The sequence below is a fragment of the Montipora capricornis genome, chromosome 7 (assembly GCF_036669925.1).
Source record: "Montipora capricornis isolate CH-2021 chromosome 7, ASM3666992v2, whole genome shotgun sequence".
In the NCBI taxonomy this organism is placed as follows: Eukaryota; Metazoa; Cnidaria; class Anthozoa; order Scleractinia; family Acroporidae; genus Montipora; species Montipora capricornis.
Genome location: NC_090889.1, coordinates 50,815,715 through 50,835,714, shown reverse-complemented (window position 1 = coordinate 50,835,714; position 20,000 = coordinate 50,815,715). Strand labels below are relative to the sequence as shown.

Genomic DNA, 20,000 nt, shown 5'->3' with positions numbered 1-20,000 from the left:
CAAAGCTGTATTAAAGATTCGTCGCCGGGTCACAATTCTCATAAGGGTAGAAAATTATACAGCTCGTCGATGCAAAATGAGTGTAATTAAAGCAAACCTTAAGCAATAACTGTTGAAGATGTCCAATAAATAAAGGCACACTCGTGCGTAATAACTTCTCGGGTTGATCAAAAAATATCTGTCAGTGCCCGGAAAAGTCATATTCTCGCACTCTTCGAGTTTCACGAGGCGGAGGGAGTGGATCACAGCGAGGGCGGAGCGCGAGCGCGTGGGTGTGGCGCAAAGAAAAATCAACCAATGACTTGTCAAAACTTCCACTTGTTTCTTGCACTATAATTTGTTGCGTTCCTGTTTAAATTTCCTCCACGTGTTTGGAAAATATCAAGCAGAACCAAATATAATTGAGAGCAAGTACAGGACCTTAACAATCAATTTTATTTTAATAAAAATTGCAATAATTATTATGGTCTTTCAAATTGAAGTGTTATACAAAGCACACTAACAAAAGGGAGCAGACTATGAAACATCAAAATTTTAAGCTGCTGGGGTAAAAAGCGTGACTTAACCTATAATTTGCAGTTTTATGGCATGAAAAATTTAGTGACTCGCTAAAACCTTGAAGGAATACTGTGCAACTCATGATAAATTCCATTCATTGCACATGAATTTGAAAAAAAAAAGGATAAACAATGCGGTATTCACCCAGTGTGGCTCGCAGGATTTCATTGTTAAGTGCTCCGTTTTGGCACAGTTCAGCTACTAACTAAAAAGCAGCCACTACAACAAGATACATGCGTTTGCTGCTAAGGCTACAGCACCCAAATGTGATATCCACGTGCTCTGCTACCTACAATCTTGGACAAAACGTGTTGCGTCAGACTTATATAACACTCTTAAATCTCTTAAGCATACCCTTTTTCCTATTTCCCCTTATCCAATGTTGTAAAAAAAAAAAAAAAAAGGGCAATATATAGTGTAGACCACATTGCAGTTTAGGTATCATTGACTGACAGGACGCACGGGGTAGGATAAGTTACTAAACTATGTTACGAGAGATTATATTGCACTTATTGATGTCTAACAGTTTTGTCCACGATTGTAGATGTAATAGGTTGCTAGCTGAAATTTGTTCTTTGGAGAGCCCTCACTTTGTTTACAAATATATCACTTAATTATTGTTAAAACCCCATTTACTATTGTCCTAGAGTTGTTAATATACGGTATTCCACAAGGGCTTAATGTTTTAAAGGATGTAAAGAATAAAATTAACAGACTTAACCCAAAAAGGGGCATGTTGTTATCTACAGGCCTTCTGATATTGCGCGATGGTGCGATTTTCAACCTCAAATCGCATCCAATCGCACAATTATTGCAAAAATCGCATAATTCACAAAAGAACACACAACATTCATAAAATAAAACAGAAATCAACAAGTCGCGGAAGAATTCCTGCATATATACACCATTTAAAAGATGATTTAAATTGGAAAAAGGCTAAAAAACCTTTAGCACCTTCGATTTCATAAACATTCAAAGTTGTTGCATGTCGGGGGCCTGGTACGAGTCTCATTCTTTAACACGCCCTTTGTTCACATAAGCCAATGCGAATGGCTGATAATTTATATACACATCACTGAAATGATGACATAATTGCTTTCTCTATTCACGTTGAAGTATAGTGCAGAAGACCTCATTTTTTAAAATTTATCACAACTAATGTCGATCAAGATGCATAATTACTTTTCCTTTGCGTTCAAAATGTCTTTAGGCCAGCAAAATAAAAGCATTTTCTTTTCCTGAAATCTTACAAAACAGGCTTAAAAGAGCTCAGAAAAAATTGCATAATTCAATTATTCATCGCATAATTGGCATAATGTCAATGTGTGGTTCCAGAAAATATCCATACCCTCACCACGGAAGACTTTTTGATTTGCACCCCCCCTCCCCCCAGGATTTTCCGTTCCAGGGGGGTCTTTGATGACCCCCCCTCCCCTCAGGAATTTCCAGAATTTTTTTATTTATAAAAACGAGAGTGAATTAGTTACGTAATTGTTGTAGAATTTTATTACAACAGTGTAAACATTAAGGTTAACTTTTAGAAAAATATAACGCTTTGTTAAGCTCATTATCCAGCTAAACTTTCAGCTTGTGTGCTATCAACTTTGCAAAGCTTAAACATTTGGGTTGCACGTCGACTGTTTCACGTTTTTGTGCGAACTTCGATGAGAACAGTTCACTCGCTTAAACAACTTGGCAAACCATAGTAAATAAAACAGAAACTTACAAGGTTCCTTTGTCTACACATTTTGTCAGTTTCTTCAGATTGATTCTTTAATATTTAGGGACCACAAAAGTTGACGCGGTAGGTTTCGTGAACGTCGTCACAAAGGCGATTGTTTTACAAAGAATATTATTGACGCCAAAATAATCCATCATATTTGTAAACTTAGATATGGCGATTTATGTGCAGTCTTCATCTCGCCGGTAAATGACACACAGCCTCACTATTGCTTTCCTTTGAGCCACGGATGGAAGCGAGAGGGTGACTGTTATTGTTTTTGGCGCGATTTACTTCCTCCAATGAGTAGTCAAACTCCTGTTTTAGAATTTCCAGTTTGACATAACGAACTGAACCTCAACAATCGTTTCCCGAGGCCGCAATAAATATTGCGTTTACTCAAAGAAGAGAAAACTTGACTCCCGGTTCCTGTCCGTGGTCTAAATGCCACCCACAAAAAAGAAAATGTCGTTGCACACAAGCGTTGAGATGGTGGGAACTTGCGTCTTATCGCATTTTCAATGAGTTACTACCCCCAGTAAAACATAAATCCTATCAAAAATGTGTTTACTGCATGTGAAGGTAGCGAAAAGTGATACTCAAGTGAACGGAAGTGTTGGTTGGACGAAAAAGAGACAAACGTGGAAGTCTGGGGACAAGACTCCAATTGAGACCACCATTTTAAATGTTTTGAATCCGTCCCAAATGAAAGACACATTGTTCTTAGCTTCGGGAGATTGTAGCGCTAGCTAACTCAAAGAAAAACGGAAACATTGAAGCTAATAGTATTAACTTTATCTCAAAACTGACTTTTGTTTCAAAACATCGTCCGATAGTGTGTTTTGTGCTTCAGATCGATCGTATGTTGCTTTCAATGTTTTGTATGTGGTTCGTGACCCTTTGGAAAAGTAGTTTCCCACGAAACCCCCCTACCCCTTGGAAATTACTGCCCTTTAACCCCCCCTCTCCCTCGGAATTTCCAATTGTCTTCCGTGGTGGGGGTATGGATATTTTCTGGAACCACACAATCCGAGAGAAAGTTTTGCTCACTTTCTTTTATTTATTTATTTTTATTTTCACTGTTAAGTTCTAATCACAGTCTGCCCCGCAAATTTTCGCTTTTTTTCATCGCACCCTATCAGAAGGCCTTTATCTAGGAAATCTGGGGTGTTCAGCTCTCACTAGTCAGCTTTCATAAAACAAAGTTAATCAAGCTGCCCAAAAATATCCTGGTCGCCTGAGCCACCCGGACACTACCAGAGCACAGCCCTGCATAGAAATCAGAGAAGAGCACCGTGAAATTTTTGAGAGTCTTCTTCAAAAACAGTGGTGCAACCTTTTTAAACATAAGGTTAACTTATTGTATCTTAATTTATATACTGTTAATTGTCTTTCTCACAATGCTCCAGAAGCTTCCTTGCCTGTTGCGTGGTTAACTTTCACCAAGAGTGTTGCCCCACAACACAGTTTCATTTTCATCCTTCCCCTTTTTTCCTGACAGAATACGCCTGTACAAATCTGGAAGCAGGGGTAGCATCTTGAAGAAGGTGGCCAAAAGTGTTCCAGATGCAGCACAATTGTTGCAAAAATTCAAAGGAGGCACATCCAAAAGGGTCTACATCATTTTGAAGAATGATGATGAGAATGGAGGTATGACATGTAAAACTCCTTCTTTTCCTTCCGTTTTATATCTTTCTGTATGCAAATCATTATCTGTCTGAATTAAAGTGTTGAGTCCTGTACCCAGCCCACCTTTTCAAACCACAGAGTCACTCAATAACAACTGACACCTGTAGTTGAAATTTACATACCAGAGACAAGTACCTCATGTTGCCAGCTGAGTGCTACAATTCCCAGCAACCGTATGCAGAATCTTAGTGTTTCAATTACTTTCATTTTCACAGAGAGGCCCAACTCTGGAAATGAAGCAGCAGCTTCACCTGCAACACAAGGAAGGCCAAATGGAGTTGTACCTAGAGATGCTGGTAAGTAAACATGCAGTCAAGAAATCTGCCTCCACTTACAGTATGCAAAGTCGTAATGTTTATATTGATTTCATTTTCACAGAGAGGTCCAACTCTGGAAATCAGACAGGAGCAGCATCTGCCACACATAGACGGCCAAATGCAGTTGTACCAAGGGATGCTGGTATGCAAACATTTAGGGAAGACATCTGTCACCACTTGCATTCCCATTTTATCCCTAAAAAAGAACCTACAAAAAACACAACAGAAGAAAAAACAGCAATTAATTCTATAAGCACTGAAGGGCATTAACAATTATACAGAAACAACCCATGATCTGTACTACAAAGGTGACATACATGTAAGCGTTTGATAGACAACCCCTTTGCTGAGACATTTTTAATTTGGAATGCAGTCTTTCTTTCCATTAAGTCTAAAATTGATTGTTTTGCATCGGGATCAACAAGATCTTCCACAGCTAGCAATGAATTATATGTGTAATGTTTGTTACCTGGGTTGCTATAGTCAATAATTTAAGAATGTTCAAAATAATAAACTGAGACCTTGTGTATCAAAACCAAAAAGACACCAATTCTTCACTTCTATTTAATATTAAAGTACTTTGCAAATAGGAGAAAGAGTAGTTTTCAGGCCTTAATCAAAAGATGAACATTTCTTTTACCAGCTGCCACAAGACAATATTTAACGCCCCTAAGTCAGTCCACTAGTACACAGCAGATGGGCAACGGTAAGTTTTATTAGGAGACATGCTAGAGTATAATGTAAATTAGCCTCAAAACTAGGGGAAAAAAAAATTTGCACAGAGAAAACTAAACCAATATGACATATTTTCTACTGTATGTTTACAAAATGGGTGTAACAAAGCCTAATTTTGCCAAAGATGCACAATAAAACAATGAAAATGAAGAAATATTGTATGACAAGATTTAGTCAAAAGTAATATTATTTTTGAACGCAAGTTAGGAAAAAGATGAATTGTTAGCTTTATTTTGATCAATATTAGAGCTTGCTCTAGACCACCTACTGTCGATTTCTTGCAAGGTGAGCACTTTTCACACTTCCATTATCACTATTTTAACCATATATAGGATTTACAACCTATGTTTATTACTTTTGGCATGCTTTTCCCTTCTCTATTTGTGAGCACTTGAAGTAGTTGAAGTTTCTATATTCCCTTCATATCTTTTCTGTTTTTGCTACATAAATTAATTAAAATTTGCATGAACTCTTAAAATGTGGGCTTGTTATATTCATAGTGTTCTCTTAAATTCCCATTAGACTCAAACATGCCGAACATGGAAGATGGTAAGCAACATCTGTATTCTAGCAGTCATCATCACAATACATATCTTTTCAGCCTTCTCACAAACCAGCCCGTCAATGGCTCAATGAGCCACCTCCTGATAAAGTTTCACCATCTCCTTCGAGTCAGAAAATGTCTTATTTTTACTATGATGAGATGAGACAGAAAAAAAAGACCACAGTTTTAGCTCTAAAGTAAAGGCACTGTAGTGATATAATGGCTTGAAAAAATGCTTTGTTTGATGTACAAATTCGTTTCCCCAATAGTTTTTTGCGTTGTGAACATGAAATGTTTATTTAACTAACATTCCAGTATTTCTTATCGGACACAATGCAAGTGTCAATTCCACATATGACATTTTGTCCCCCAGATTGCACTAAATTGCATCTGTGAGTGTATAAATTTCAAAAATTCCCCAGGGGAACATGGCTAGCTTGTGCACTTTGGGCACTCGCTTTGGCACCAAAACTGTCTCCACTTTCCTTAAAACCTGCTCCCCAAAAACATTTTGAGAAGGATGATCTTTTTCCAATGCAATTTAAAAAACACAGAAAAGACTGTTATAATTACCGGTACTGTGAATATCACCAATAAGAAGTAACATGCATGCTGGACATCACCTCTAGTAGTCTGTATCACTAAGTCAATGAGCTAATTTGTTCAAAGTGGTGTTGTAGGGGGAAAAACTAACAGATACATGTGTGATAATTGGTAGGCTCTAAAAAATAATTGCTGTATCAACCACTTTTGTAGGAAAAGATTTTACCATTACACGCTAATTTAGACAAGACTCCAAAATATTACTGTAGAAGCCACCAATGAATGAACTAACTGAGCAACATAAGCCAGCATGACACCTTGAATTCTTAAATAATAATGAGCCACATGATTCCTATTGGGAAACATCTACCGACGCTTGTTTATTGTTCTTCTCGTGAATTTGATATGGTATCTTTGAAGCAATACATTACTATCTTGTTGCAGTCAATAAGCTTGGAAAAATAATAAAGGATTGCAAATAAAATCTGTTGAGTTCTTACTCTGCTGAGCCATTAAACCTAAATTTTCACTTAGGCTAGGTTTGGAAGTATACATGCCATATCTTCTCATGATCTGTTAATGAATATTTCAACAGATGCTAGTTTACTTCAGAGTCCATTCCAAGAAGAGGTAATAGATGTGGACCTTATTCAAGGTAAGACCTTTAAAATTAGCTCCGCAGATTGCTATGTTACTAAAACTACAATTACATGTTAGTCATGTGTCAATCTCAGAGTTGTTAGGAAACTTCTTTCTTGTGTTCTTCGTAGGCTGTTTATTTAACTTGAACAGAGTGCTCTTAACTTTCATATAAAAATCATGTCTAATACCCAGGGCAGATGCTATAAATTTTTACCACAAAGTGCTGATATCTCACCACTCTTGATTAATGTCAATGTATATTTCAACAGATCTTGACTTGTCTGCGAGTACACACATAGAAGTGGTAGATTTGGACCAGAGTCATGGTAGGACCTTACAATTAATCCCTGCAATGCAGCCTTAAGGGGGGTGGCTATTAACTACCAATCTGCTGCCATAGACCCCTTCAAATAGTCATTTCTCAAATTCCTTTAACTCTACAGAAATCCTTTTTTGCCAAATATGTTCTATCTAACATTCCTTTGTATGATTCGACTCACAACCAAATTTGGGCAATCACATGACCAAAACAGAAAATGCCTAAAAACTCAGCAAGTTAACTCTGTTGTTCTCATTTTTTTTAACGCAACAGTATGAAAACACTCTAACACAAAATCTGTAGCTTGGATTTAAAAATAAATTATTTCAAAACATATTTGACTAAAAGCTTCCTTAGCAGCCATTGTCTTTCTGTGGTTAAGTGCCACCCCCCTTGAACTAAACAAAACAATTTACTGTGTCGTCAATAGTTTTATCATGTATTCAATGACGAAGGAACTTTGCCAAAGGATAATAATGCCAAAATTCTTTGTACCGGTACTTTTCCTCGGATCCTTAACAATGCAAAAGAGTGTATAAAATTCTCCTGTCAAACGATTATACTGTTTTTAACTTTTACATGTTCAAAATTATCTTGACTGGGTGAATGCGAAGCCTGTAAAATAACGGTTGGCTCCTTTTTCAGATGTGTACCGCCCATATTGCAACCCCCTTCCCCCCCCCCCCCCCCAAAAAAAAAAAAAAAAAAAACCTATTACCAGAAAGAGAATGTACTTTAAAAAACTGGGCTTATTACTTCTTTTAATAATCTACACAAAAGTAATAAAATGTTCTGCATTTATAAATGTGTCATTCATTACTCAGTATGGCAAGGATATACATGTTCATCATCTGCAACAGCAACTGGAGCTGCAACTGCATCTACTTATACAGAAGGTACACAGTGTGAGTTAGGTACTACATGTATTCACCGAAGTGGAGTTGGCTAGTGGTGGATATTTGCCGAGTCACAGGGTGACAATGTAAATATCCACTGCTTGCCGCAACACTTAGGTCAATAGTTGTTGTAGTATATCCTAAAACAGTGTGATAATGTAAATGTAGCATGAAACTGATTATTTTAAACTCAGTTCCAATCAACAATTATTATTTATTTTTTTGGACGTGTATTTGCTTGGAGGTGAATACTCCTTACTATACCACGTTCTAGTAATCAGGGTGTGCGCACAACATCCACTGTTTTAGAAGACGCTATTGTAGGAACTCAGTTAACTACAATAATTGCGAAGAAAAGAGAATAACACATGTATTAAGTTAACCAAAAGCAGCAGTTTGCTCCTCTGACCCTGCCATAGAAGGTTCATTCTAATTTGCTGTTGCACCCCACTCTTTAATATGTTGAGTTTACATTCCAAAATCCCACAATTTTTTTAGCATTCAGAATCTTTACACTGCCGACTGCCTACCATATCACTACCTTTCAAATGTGCATAGTTCTTTCCATGCTTGTTACCTTTTTTTAGGTATTCTTGGCACACCCTTCTACAGCGAAGGCACCAAAGGTAAAGTACCGGTAATGTATGGTCCATACACACTATCATGTACTGTGTAAATTATGTCAATTCTAAAGAGTTCTAATTCATGGCCTTTTTCTTCATATGATGTGGATGCTGTTGTCAAGTTAAAGTTACTGATATTTTGAAATACTACTTAACAATTAGACCCGTAGCCCGCAAGGGCTACAGGTCAATAGCCCATGAGGCGAAGCCGAATGGGCTATTGACCCGTGGCCCTTGAGGGCGAAGGGTCTAATTGTTTTAGTATCCCCCAACTAGTCGGACAAAAAAGGCAATAATAAAGTCAGCAAATGCAAGTTGAAAATATATTTATTTGGGAATCAAACGAAAGAAAGCGCCACGCTTTTCCCTACTGGATGACTATTACTAATAGTCCTCTAGTAGTGTAGCCAATCAAAATGCAGCATTTGCATTAGTCCACTCGTGGGGTGATACTAAAGTTAGTTATTGGTTTCAAAATGACTTCTCATTAATAAGTCAAGGCTGTAAATTATCAGACTCGTGCTAATTAAAGTGCAAGATGTGTTTTTGCATAGTCAGCCAACGTGATGCCGGTATATATGTGTTACGTGCAACTTCATAGAAACAAATATTCAAAAGCATTAATTGTCCTCATTGCACGTTTATTGTCAAGTTATTCTGTAGTCTTCAAAACGTATTAGAAGCTTTAATTATTGTAAGTCGATTTATTTTCTTATTGCTACAATAGGAATGGAAATTAAGGCTAAACTAATCTTTTCTTCTTTTCTTATGAATTATATCTTTAATATAGTTGGGACAGTGCAAGAAGACCTGTCGCCCCAAGGGTTGGGAGGTAAGACAAACTTTAAATCACACACAGTTCGTACAAACCACACGAAGCTTTTCAGTGATAATTTAATCTACATGTAGATGTAAGGTCTTAATGGAGGAAAAATCATGACTGGAATTTGCTTTCGTTGTTTATCCTAAAGACAGTTCCAACTTACCTTCACGAACCAACGAAGTGATTCGTTTGGAACAACGACTTCTGGCTGCCAGCAAGGGAGAGAATACATTCTTACCGTGTTTTCTGTTGGACTCTTTCCACGAGGTAAAGATCATACGCGCAAAGGTTGATGGTAACTGAAGCAAAGGAGGCAGGGGAGGGGAGAGGAATGGAAACAAATGAACGGAACTGGGTCTTCCTCAAACGCTTCCCCACCATCCTCACCCCCCCCCCCCCCCTTCCCTTCCTCCCATGTGCCTGCCAAATCGCCAATTGGATTGGTTCTGTTTTTTTTTTTTTTGCGTAAGCTGCAGCACCACATATTAAGCAGTAACATTTGGTTATATATCAATACAGTTGCAACAGTTTTCACTACATATACGGTTCAAGTGTTTTTAATACAATACAATCGCAAACAAACTAGACCCCGCCTTCAACGCATTCGTTTTCTTAAAACAATAATTGAACTCACGTTTTGCTATTACCCGTGTAATGATAGAATGCTTGCCGGCTTTGAATCCCGCAAAGAGATATTCGCTATTTCGCCAAAACAAACCGACTGAAATGCTTAACGAAACAAATAAACAATCAGAAACTAGACGAAGGAAATAACTAAAAATAGAACAAAACCGATAAACGTTGGTTGATGGGGGAAAGTTAGTAATAAGCATAAAGCAGTAAATTTTAAAAAAGCATCAGATATTCTTTAACGTTGTGTATTGCTCTTTAGTTTTGCTGGCAGGCACGCGAAATCCACAGGCCGATGGTGGTAATCCTTCTAAACCCGACAAAGGAAAACATGGCCATCAGAGAAGGCATTGTAAGGTAGGCATGTGTCACACATAACAATGCAAAAATATGCAGTTGTTACCTAAAGTTTTTGAATAAACTGTTCTTTTATTGAGTAAGATAGGAGGACTAGTTTGAGGAACGTTTGTTGTCTTTTCTTTTCTTTTTCCCTTTAAATTCAAGCATGCGCAATAAGACCGGAAAACACATTTTGTAGGAAAATGGAGTCCATATACAATAATTGCAGACATCTATCCGGTTATTCAACAATTATTCGCCAAAGGCGAAGTGATTATCGGTGAATATTAACCGAGACGAAGTCCAGGTAAATTTTCACCGATAATCACTTAGTCTGAGGCGAATAATTGTTTTAGTTTAAATACACAGGCCAAATAAGAGTGAAAAAAAAACCTTTTCAACGCGAAATCATCTTCACGTACAGTGGCAAAACGACTACTGACAGCCATTTTGTCCGTCGAGGTGATTATCTGCTGATAATCCGAGATAGCGAGCCAACGAGAGCGCGCGATTTTGTATAGTCACCTGTGTTTTTATACTAAGTATAATTATTAAATGTTTATTAAAATCCAGCGCAAACATGCAAAGTTATGCTTATGAATGGACAAAATGGGCATAATTTTAGCGTCAGTAACATTTCATTGATCATTTGCAGGGCTCTTAGATGGCTGAATAGCCAGAATCAGCAGTGGTTGTTCTGGGTTGCGGAAACATCATCACTAAATGGTAGATTAGGTAAATGTTAATTTCACGCTATTATACATATTGCCCGGAATCAGTATCCACAGTGCTGGCAACGCAAACAGTACTTAGACACTCCTTATAACTACCATCAATAATTGCATGATTTCTCCCCCTTGAAGTTTCCAGCATGTTTAGTGTTCGAAACACTGAGGACTCCATGCTGTTTCTCCTGCCATCAACGACATGGAAGCCAACGCTGGTGAAGGAACTTCATGGTATGTTTTAAAATTTAAATTTCCTTTCGAGGTCGCTCTCTTGTTAAAAAGAAGAATGCATTGCTTTAACACCTTAAATTAAGCATACAAGTGAGTACGCTAAACCTCGTAGCGTCTTCAGTGTCTAATTATAAAGTAAAACACGAGGAAATTTTGCCGCAATGTTTCTCCGTTCTTGATAACCAGCCTTTAGGAAATTCAGATTCAAGAAAAATTTCCACAACCAAACCTTTTTTTTTATGATTGTTAAGAAAAACGTTTTCTTCTTTTGAAAACTGCTTGTGTTTTAACAGATAGCAACATTACGGAAATCGACATCCAGGACAGGTTGTCCGAGGTCTTGGAAAAGACTTGTGACGCCCTCAAGGTGCTGTCGGCGCAAAGGTACATGTAGAATCGACCAATATGTGCCAGTTTATGAGTGATAATCGATTTATTTGTGTAATTGTATGTATGTATTTGCGATGTTATTTTTTAAGAATGTAGCAAACGGGAAGACAAGTCATAGTTTATAGTTTAATTGTTTATTAGTAGACGAAGAGCCACTCGGTGGAAGTACCACTATTAAAGTCATTATTATTATCATTATTCTTATCGTTATCATTATCATTGTCATTACCACTATCTTTATTATTATTATTATTATTATTATTATTATTATTATTATTATTATTATTATTATTATTATCTTTATTATTAAAGAGTCTTAACAGGGTAACTGTATATTCATGCAAGTGTATATAGGCAATTTTTTTTAGGCCTGCATCTGGGCTCCTGGCCTGCATGTGTTGTGATGCTTGCCAGATGGGGCACAATCGGCAGATGTATAACTGTTAAGGAAAATCTGATAGCCTTGACTACAATTTCGCAGAGAACAACTTGGCAAGTTCCGGGCGGAAAGGGAGGAACAAGATAATAACTTCCGTCAAGCGCAATTGCAGGATCTAGGAAATAAAGAAAGTGATCCAAGAAAGGTTGAACGACAGGTAAACATTAATCGCATCTTCAAAGTATAAAAGCGCTGTTACACTGTGAAATGTTTCGTGCAACCTATCTCGCAATGTTTTGGGGACATTGTGGCGGGACAAGTTGCATGAAACAATTCAAGGTGTAACATACCCTGCAACGGAAAAAATCGTTGCGAGACAAGTTGCAAGAGCCGTTGCCTATAGCACAATTAGGCTCTACTTTTCGTGCAACTTGTCGCGCAACGATTTTGGCCGTTGCAGGGTGGTAGTGTTTGCCGTAGATGGGTAGATCCAAACAACGTATTAAATGGCTTTAAGCGAAAGCAACAGTGGCTTCCCTGTATTCTTTCCATTCTTACGTACTGCATTGAATATACCGTCTTCATAAACAGATAAACTTAGTTGCAACGACTTTGCAGGATAACGAAAAGAAGGCAAGGAAAGCCCGCTTGTCCGATGAACCAGAGGATGGGGTGACCATCCGAATTCGGGCCGCGAAAGGGACATTGTCGAGGAGATTTAAAAGAGGAGCCCATTTTCAGGTAAGGAACAGCACTTCCTTAAAAAAATATTTAGTCGTTTCAAAGAATATCTAAGTTCAATGAAGGTGTTACGGATTACTTAAGTATTATTTTGTTTTGACTTGCTCCTAATCCGCTAAAAAACTAAACCATAATCATTCCTTTAAATTTTTACGGAACTATTTAATAAATCAGTGCAATGTAACAAAACTCGAAACATGCGTTGCGTACAAACAAGTACGTACAAACAAGTTACGTACAAACAAGTTACGTACAAACAAGTACGTTCATGGTTAATGAAAAGATTTAGACTCCTTGACTCAGAAGTAGAACCGTAACCAACTGAAATATTCACCACATTCTTATGTTTTTCTTCTCAATGGGACAGGAGGTCTACGACTGGGCAGGAACAACTGAAAGTTTGCCCCACTGTTTTACGCTGCACAGAGGGAAACATCTTGTTTCCCACGCAGAAACGGTCAGCGAAGACGAGACGTTAAACCTTACTGAAAGAGTAAGTAGAAAGTAAAAAACGAACTAAATTCACACTAACTAAACGTGTCATTAAAAAATAAAATGAGCACAGCATGAGACTGCATTTTACGTAGGGTACATGGACGTTCTAATGTGTGCCTTCATTGTGTTGAATTTGGAGTCTACATTATGTCAAGTAGTAACTTGTATGAAGAAAACAATTGTAAACCATGTTTAACTAAAAAGCCTTTATAAGCTTTGGTGTGAATGCGGTAACCTTTAAGTTGTTTTCTTTTCATGTAATACACAGCCCTGAGTATCTCATAGTTAAAATTACAAGGAGATCAGGTTTCCTCATGCATTGAATAGTCTAAATAGGCTTCTGTCTTAGCACCCCCTACGCTCGCAGTGCCAAAATGTTGCTGGCATTAATTACTATTTTTCTGTTACTCCTACAGGAGGAGACAGAAATTGAAACATATTTCCACTCTAAGGTTAGGAAATCAACGTAATAATCTACTTTAAGTTATATGAACAACTTATGCACATAACAACAGAGAATGATTTTCAAGCTTTGTAAATGACATTTTGATATAGACTGATATAAATTTGAAAAAAGGTAGGCCGACGTTTTTCAAATTTACCCACATTCAATCCATTTCAATCCTCTCCAGTTTTGTCCATCCATGTCCCTTCTTGGCTTCCCTGTGCCTTGTTAGAGTTCTTCTATAGTTTTGAACAGTTATTTTGATATTTTAGTTAATTCTATGACCATTCGATCAGTGCTGAAAATGCCTAAAATAGCGAGACCTAGCCCCTTTAAACTTTTTTTTTTAACTCGGAAGAGGACTTAATGATTAAGGAAGGATAATTGGGACTAGGCTTTTAGGAAAATACCCTCGGTAGATAGAGTCCCTAATCGAGCCAGGACACTTGGGACCAGGCTCTTCGTGAGCCCGGACACTTGGGACCAGGTTCTTAGGAACGTACTTCGGTAGATAGAGTCTCTAATCGAGCCAGGACACTTGGGACCAGGCTCTTCGTGAGCCCGGACACTTGGGACCAGGTTCTTAGGAACGTACCCCCGATAGATAGAGTCCCTAATCGAGCCAGGACACTTGGGACCAGGCTCTTCGTGAGCCCGGACACTTGGGACCAGGTTCTTAGGAACGTACCCCCGATAGATAGAGTCCCTAATCGAGCCAGGACACTTGGGACCAGGCTCTTCGTGAGCCCGGACACTTGGGACCAGGTTCTTAGGAACGTACCCACGGTAGATAGAGTCCCTAATCGAGCCAGGACACTAGGGACCAGGCTCTTCGTGAGCCCGGACACTTGGGACCAGGTTCTTAGGAACGTACCCTCGGTAGATAGAGTCCCTAATCGAGCCAGGACACTTGGGACCAGGCTCTTCGTGAGCCCGGACACTTGGGACCAGGTTCTTAGGATTCTATCACAGTTTTATCTTTTAGGCATATTGGGGTAGTAAAATAATATATTTATATATATAATTTATATGAAAGTTAGGAGTAGCAAGAAGATATATACACAGAAACTTAATTTAACTGGGCAATAATTTTGACGTGAAATCAGTTAACTCGGTTCTTGTAATGTCAACATAACCACAGTACATTTGTTTAATTCTTGAACACTTAGTTAGGTAAACTGAAAGGGGGGTATTCTACTCACACGTGTCAAACAGCCATCCTACGTTTAAAGGATCCGGGATAACTGTTTGACATTTACGGGTAGAATACTTCCCTTTGATTTCCTTTTCGCAGGTTTCCTTCAGAGGAAATTACTTTTACAGAGAAGGTGCATTGTCACAAACCCTGGAAGGTAAGAACTTTTCATTTAATTGAATTTGAAAAAATTCTCAACTCGGAAGGTTCTTGGGACCATTTAAGGCTACGATTTTCCTTTTATAACGCCATCATGTAGCCAAGACTTACATAACTCCCCAACAAGTGGTTGTGCTATAGATTATTTGTTTCCTTATTTTTTGTGCCTCTTCGGCATTTATTTAAAGCTAAATACTGTTAAAAATCGACAGGGAGGTCTTTGTGTGTTTGGGAGAGAAATTGTACGATTAAAGGATAGAGTAACACAGCTTTTATTTTCATTGCAGATGCCAAAGAAGATGAAGAAGATAAGATCGAAGAAGATGAGAAGAATGATGGAAATAACGAGGGGCCGGACACGTCTTTAGAAAGGAAAAAAAGGAAAAGAAAAAACAACAGAACAACAGCGCAAAGACTGAAGAAAAAGAAAGAGAAGGAAGGAAATAGCAAGACTGACAATTGATTTGTAATGGTAATAGGACTGAGTGGAGTCCAATTCGGTCTGTAATCATAATAGTACAATGTAGTAACAAAATCGGACGACCGCGCAGCGGGAGACAGAATTGGACTACACTCAGTCTTCTTACTAATTATTCATAAAAATTGCAATTTCCGAGAAAAGAACAGCGAAGTTATGAAAGAAAGGGAAAAATTGCAATGAAAGACTGACAAAGGAGGTGTAAATTGATTAAGGACGGTGGTTACTATTGTTATTGCGCATACGTTCTGCGCATCTCGAGATATACGGATTTCATATAGGTGATGCTTACTAATACAGGGATATTTGCGCAGTTTTAAATTATGCAAAAAAAATAGATCTTAGTAAGTACTATTGGAATCCATTAAAGCTTCAATTTGAAAAAGAACCCCATACATGGCTTCGCATTTTAAAGCTTTTTACAAACATTGTTTATGAATTATCTTTGAAAAATGCGTGGTTACCCCCAATTTTCTTTTTCCATATTTTAATTACACTTTTTAAGAGATTCATTTCCGGCATAACACGGGTATATTTTTGCGTGGTTCAAAACTATTCGGATAAAGTAGAAATAAGCAAGTGCTCTTGGTATCCAAAAAGAAAATTGGGGATAACCACGTATTTTTCAGAAATAATTAAGCTTCAATTTGAAAAAGAACGCCATTGTTTTGTATTTTAAAGCTTTTTACAAATATTGTTGATTAATTAGCGTCGAAAAATGCTTGGTTACCCCAATTTTCTTTTTGGATTTCAATATCACTTGTTAAGATCTGCTTTTCCCGCATATTCAGTAAACCGCGCCAAAATACCTTTGAATTAGTAGGCACCGTCCTTAAAGCAATCAAATACGAGGAAGTTGTAGTTTTTATGATTACATTCATTACTGGACCTTTCCAAAACTTGCGAACCCCGGGGTTAAGAACAAAATTTGAGATTTCTTTTAATGCTGCCGTCAAAAAGATCATCATATAAATAGACATTTCAAGTCAGAAACAAAATGGACGAAAATCCTCCAATCGCAACTCCGGGACATGATTTTTTTTTTCACCCTCACCTCTGAAATATAGCGGATGTTCCCAAGAGGTAAATTAGATGTATTTTCCAAAGGATAACAAAGATAGATCGTATTGTAGTTTGTATATAGAATCGTAAATGTATTTTCCGTAAGATAACGTTAACTGAATATTGTCTGAACGAAAAATTCCACTACAATCTGTGACACAATAGGCCACACATTGCCATTAAGATCACAACATTTCTGAATAGTTTTTACTTTGACCTACTCTCCCCTGATAAATGAGTCTGTTTTCTGTGCTTGTGCAGCATTGAATGCGGGAGAGGGTATAGGTAATGTGGTAGATTTTTAAGTTCATTTTTAAGCACGGCCTAAAAATGGCTCACTGAAGTTTGTCGCAGATTGTAGTGTATTGTGAGGAATTTAAAATTTCTCCTTTAATCCTGCCTGTATTTTTTGGATAGACTTATATATATATCTACAGTCAAGAGAAATTGGTTGAGCAAAGCGTTGTTAATAGGCCTTATTCATGCAAATTAGCCATGTGTTATGCTGGGGGGCAAACATTGGAAAAAAAGGAAAATTGCGGAAAATCAGCTCGTCGAAATATTGAAATAACATTGCTAAAAGTACAATTTAGAATTTAGCATTAAGTATCTTTTGTAATAATTTTATATCTTTTGATCTATATCTTTTGACTTTCTACTTCGTTATCTGCTCATTTTTCACTAAAAGACATCGAAGTAACTTGTGTAATCATTCTATTTTACTACTTACGTGATAAACATTCAGTGAATGTGAAACAAATCAGCTAAGATGTGTGGCTAAGATGTTCGTTATAACCTTTCGACCTTGTGTTGTTTGCCCCCTCAGAAGAGTGTAGCTAATTTGCATGAGAATCGCAAATCCAACATGGCAGCCATCGAGAATAAGGTGTATTGATGGTATCGTTTTTAGCCGTGAATAATGTTGTTTTCAGGGGCGCTATCCATCTGTACAGAAAAACCAATGACACTTTTTTATAAAAAGGAACAGCAAAACATGATGTCAGAGCCAAATGAAACAGGGGAAGGGTGTAAGACCCTGGATTCTACAATTAGCAACAAGGAATTCATTACATCATCGGGCATTATGCTAGTGGCACCAGTGCTTCCATTTATTATTATTTATTATTATTATTATTATTATTATTATTATTATTATTATTATTATTATTATTTTAATTCAAAGAAATTTCTAGTGGAAAGGGCTGTTCCACCGTTGAAGTGGAAAGCGCCCCTGAACGTTATCCCTGATAGCCTCGGCCTTTTAGAAGTTTGTGTTATTTTCATATTCAATACTTCGATTGGCAATTTTTGTATTTATTCTGATCATTAAAATCGTGTTGTTCTTCAATTATACATCGTGTTGTAGTTTCTAGGTAGAATGGTGGAAGCACTTTATTATACCTTATGAGCAACCCATTTGTTGGTTATTGTTGGGAAAAGAAAATTCCAAAGGATGAAACAGATTGTAGTAGTAGAAAATAAATTGATTTTTAAGTACACAAATGGTTCAACACGAGAATGAATATATTAATTGTCTTTTTAATCTTAAATTTAGTAATATTGGGCAAATAAATTTGGTAGTTAGTTAGGGTTAGTGTTAGTGTATGTGAAATAAACCATTCCACTCCAAACGAAAAGAAGAATTCATTGCCCCCTGCCTACATTGACATCACCCAAATACATAACAATTTTAGCTTCAAAGTTATAAATATTCGAAGCCAGAGTTTCTGGCCAAAATTTATATTGTTCGTAAGACTGCGTAAGACTGCAACTAAAATAATATTCTTGATATTTACATTGCCATTTACAGTGAAATAAAAACCAAAATTAATTATTTGATTAACTAGCCTCCCTTCACAAACGAGTCTGGTTTTCACGAACGAGTCACGTTTTGCGAACGAGTCTCGTTTTCCGAACGAGTCTCATTTTCCGAACGAGTCTCGTTTATCGAACAAATCTATCCGAACGGGTCTTTTCTAGCGGTCCCGAACGAGTCTTTCCAAACCAGTCTCGTTTTCCGACGGGTCTTTTAAACGAGTCTAATTTTAAGAACGAGGCTCGTTTTTTTAAACCAGTCACGTCTTCGTGCAAGATTGAGTGCCTATTTCATCGAGACGATTTTTATCGAGGCTTTATAGACTGGTTTACCAAAAACCGTGAGTGATCCAAATATGGTGTCACTAGGGACGTGTTACTATCCCTTGTCAGAATGATAACTAAAAAACGAAACAAAGTTTTGCGAAAGCTTAATAATATCTCTAAAGTAGACAGTTTTTTTTAATTTCTATGATGTATAATCTTTTGTTTTTTGCCTTCGGCAAAAGTTTGAAGACACGAGCGACGTTTCCTGTACTGTTAAGTTAATAGTGTTACCAACCTTCGAAAAAGCACAATTTAAGGTGAACGCGCGTACCTGATTTTCTCGAGTACATGATATCTACGGTAAATAGTTTTCGTGTAATCGTGTTTTGCCTTGCTTTAGCTTTCCAATAAGATCAATAAAAACTTTCTTGCCGAAAATTGAGGGGATATAAACTTTTACAAACGGCCTCAAAGATTTCACGCGAATTTTTCCCGCAAAATGGACGTAAATACACGCACACTGCTTTACAGAACGATTTTAAACGCCAAATACATGGCAGACTTTCAAACTTGGTCTCACTTAAAAGCATGGGAAATGTACAGTCTTTATGTGTTAAAATCGGGCAGATTAAAAACAATTTGTTCCTTGCATTTGCTAAGGAGTCAATGATATTTTTTGAAGAAGTAGACATGCAAATAATAGTGTTGTAATACCTATTACTACCCCTTGTCAGAATGATAACTGAAAAACGAAACAAAATTTGGCCTAATAATATAAAAATCTCTAAAGTAGACAGCTTTTCAATTTCTATGATGTATAATATATTGTTTTTTGTCTTGGGCAAAAGTTTGAAGACACGAACGAAGTTTCCTGTACTGTTAAGTTAATAGTGTTACCAACGTTCGGAAAAGCATAATTTAAGGTGAACGCGCGTACCTGATTTTCTCGAATAAATGATATCTACGGTAAATAGTTTTTGTGTAATCGTGTTTTGCCTTGCTTTAGCTTTCCAATAAGATCAATAAAAACTTTCTTGCCGAAAATTGAGGGGATATAAACCTTTACAAACGGCCTCAAAGATTTCACGCGAATTTTTCACGCAAAATGGAGTCAAATACACTCACTCCTTTACAGAACGATTTTAAACGCCAAATAGATGGCAGACTTTTAAAATGGGTCTCATTTAAAAGCATGGGAAATATACAGTCTGTATGTGTTAAAATCGGGCAGATTAAA

General features: G+C 37.2%; 1 protein-coding gene and 1 long non-coding RNA gene across 2 annotated transcripts in view; one reads left to right on the top strand and one right to left on the bottom strand.

Annotated features, from left to right (window-relative positions):
- LOC138057319 (uncharacterized) overlaps positions 1-17,189 on the top strand; it is a 17,535-nt gene extending 346 nt beyond the window's left edge. Inside the window, exons 2-19 of the mRNA XM_068903371.1 lie at positions 3,780-3,928; positions 4,183-4,263; positions 4,346-4,426; positions 4,928-4,990; positions 5,542-5,568; positions 6,702-6,761; positions 7,018-7,074; positions 7,892-7,963; positions 8,551-8,589; positions 9,377-9,418; positions 9,558-9,676; positions 10,302-10,396; positions 11,034-11,113; positions 11,242-11,337; positions 11,631-11,721; positions 13,759-13,794; positions 15,082-15,139; positions 15,429-17,189. Coding sequence (XP_068759472.1) covers positions 3,780-3,928; positions 4,183-4,263; positions 4,346-4,426; positions 4,928-4,990; positions 5,542-5,568; positions 6,702-6,761; positions 7,018-7,074; positions 7,892-7,963; positions 8,551-8,589; positions 9,377-9,418; positions 9,558-9,676; positions 10,302-10,396; positions 11,034-11,113; positions 11,242-11,337; positions 11,631-11,721; positions 13,759-13,794; positions 15,082-15,139; positions 15,429-15,509 — 1,327 coding nt within the window. The 3' untranslated portion in view covers positions 15,510-17,189. The remainder of the gene's footprint in view (positions 1-3,779; positions 3,929-4,182; positions 4,264-4,345; positions 4,427-4,927; positions 4,991-5,541; positions 5,569-6,701; positions 6,762-7,017; positions 7,075-7,891; positions 7,964-8,550; positions 8,590-9,376; positions 9,419-9,557; positions 9,677-10,301; positions 10,397-11,033; positions 11,114-11,241; positions 11,338-11,630; positions 11,722-13,758; positions 13,795-15,081; positions 15,140-15,428) is intronic.
- On the bottom strand, positions 4,078-9,692 carry LOC138057320 (uncharacterized). The gene is made up of 3 exons (XR_011133635.1): positions 9,573-9,692; positions 4,303-4,492; positions 4,078-4,218 (listed from the first exon to the last, which is right to left on the bottom strand). It is a non-coding gene; the product is annotated as an uncharacterized lncRNA (long non-coding RNA).
- Positions 17,190-20,000: the final 2,811 nt, after the last annotated feature.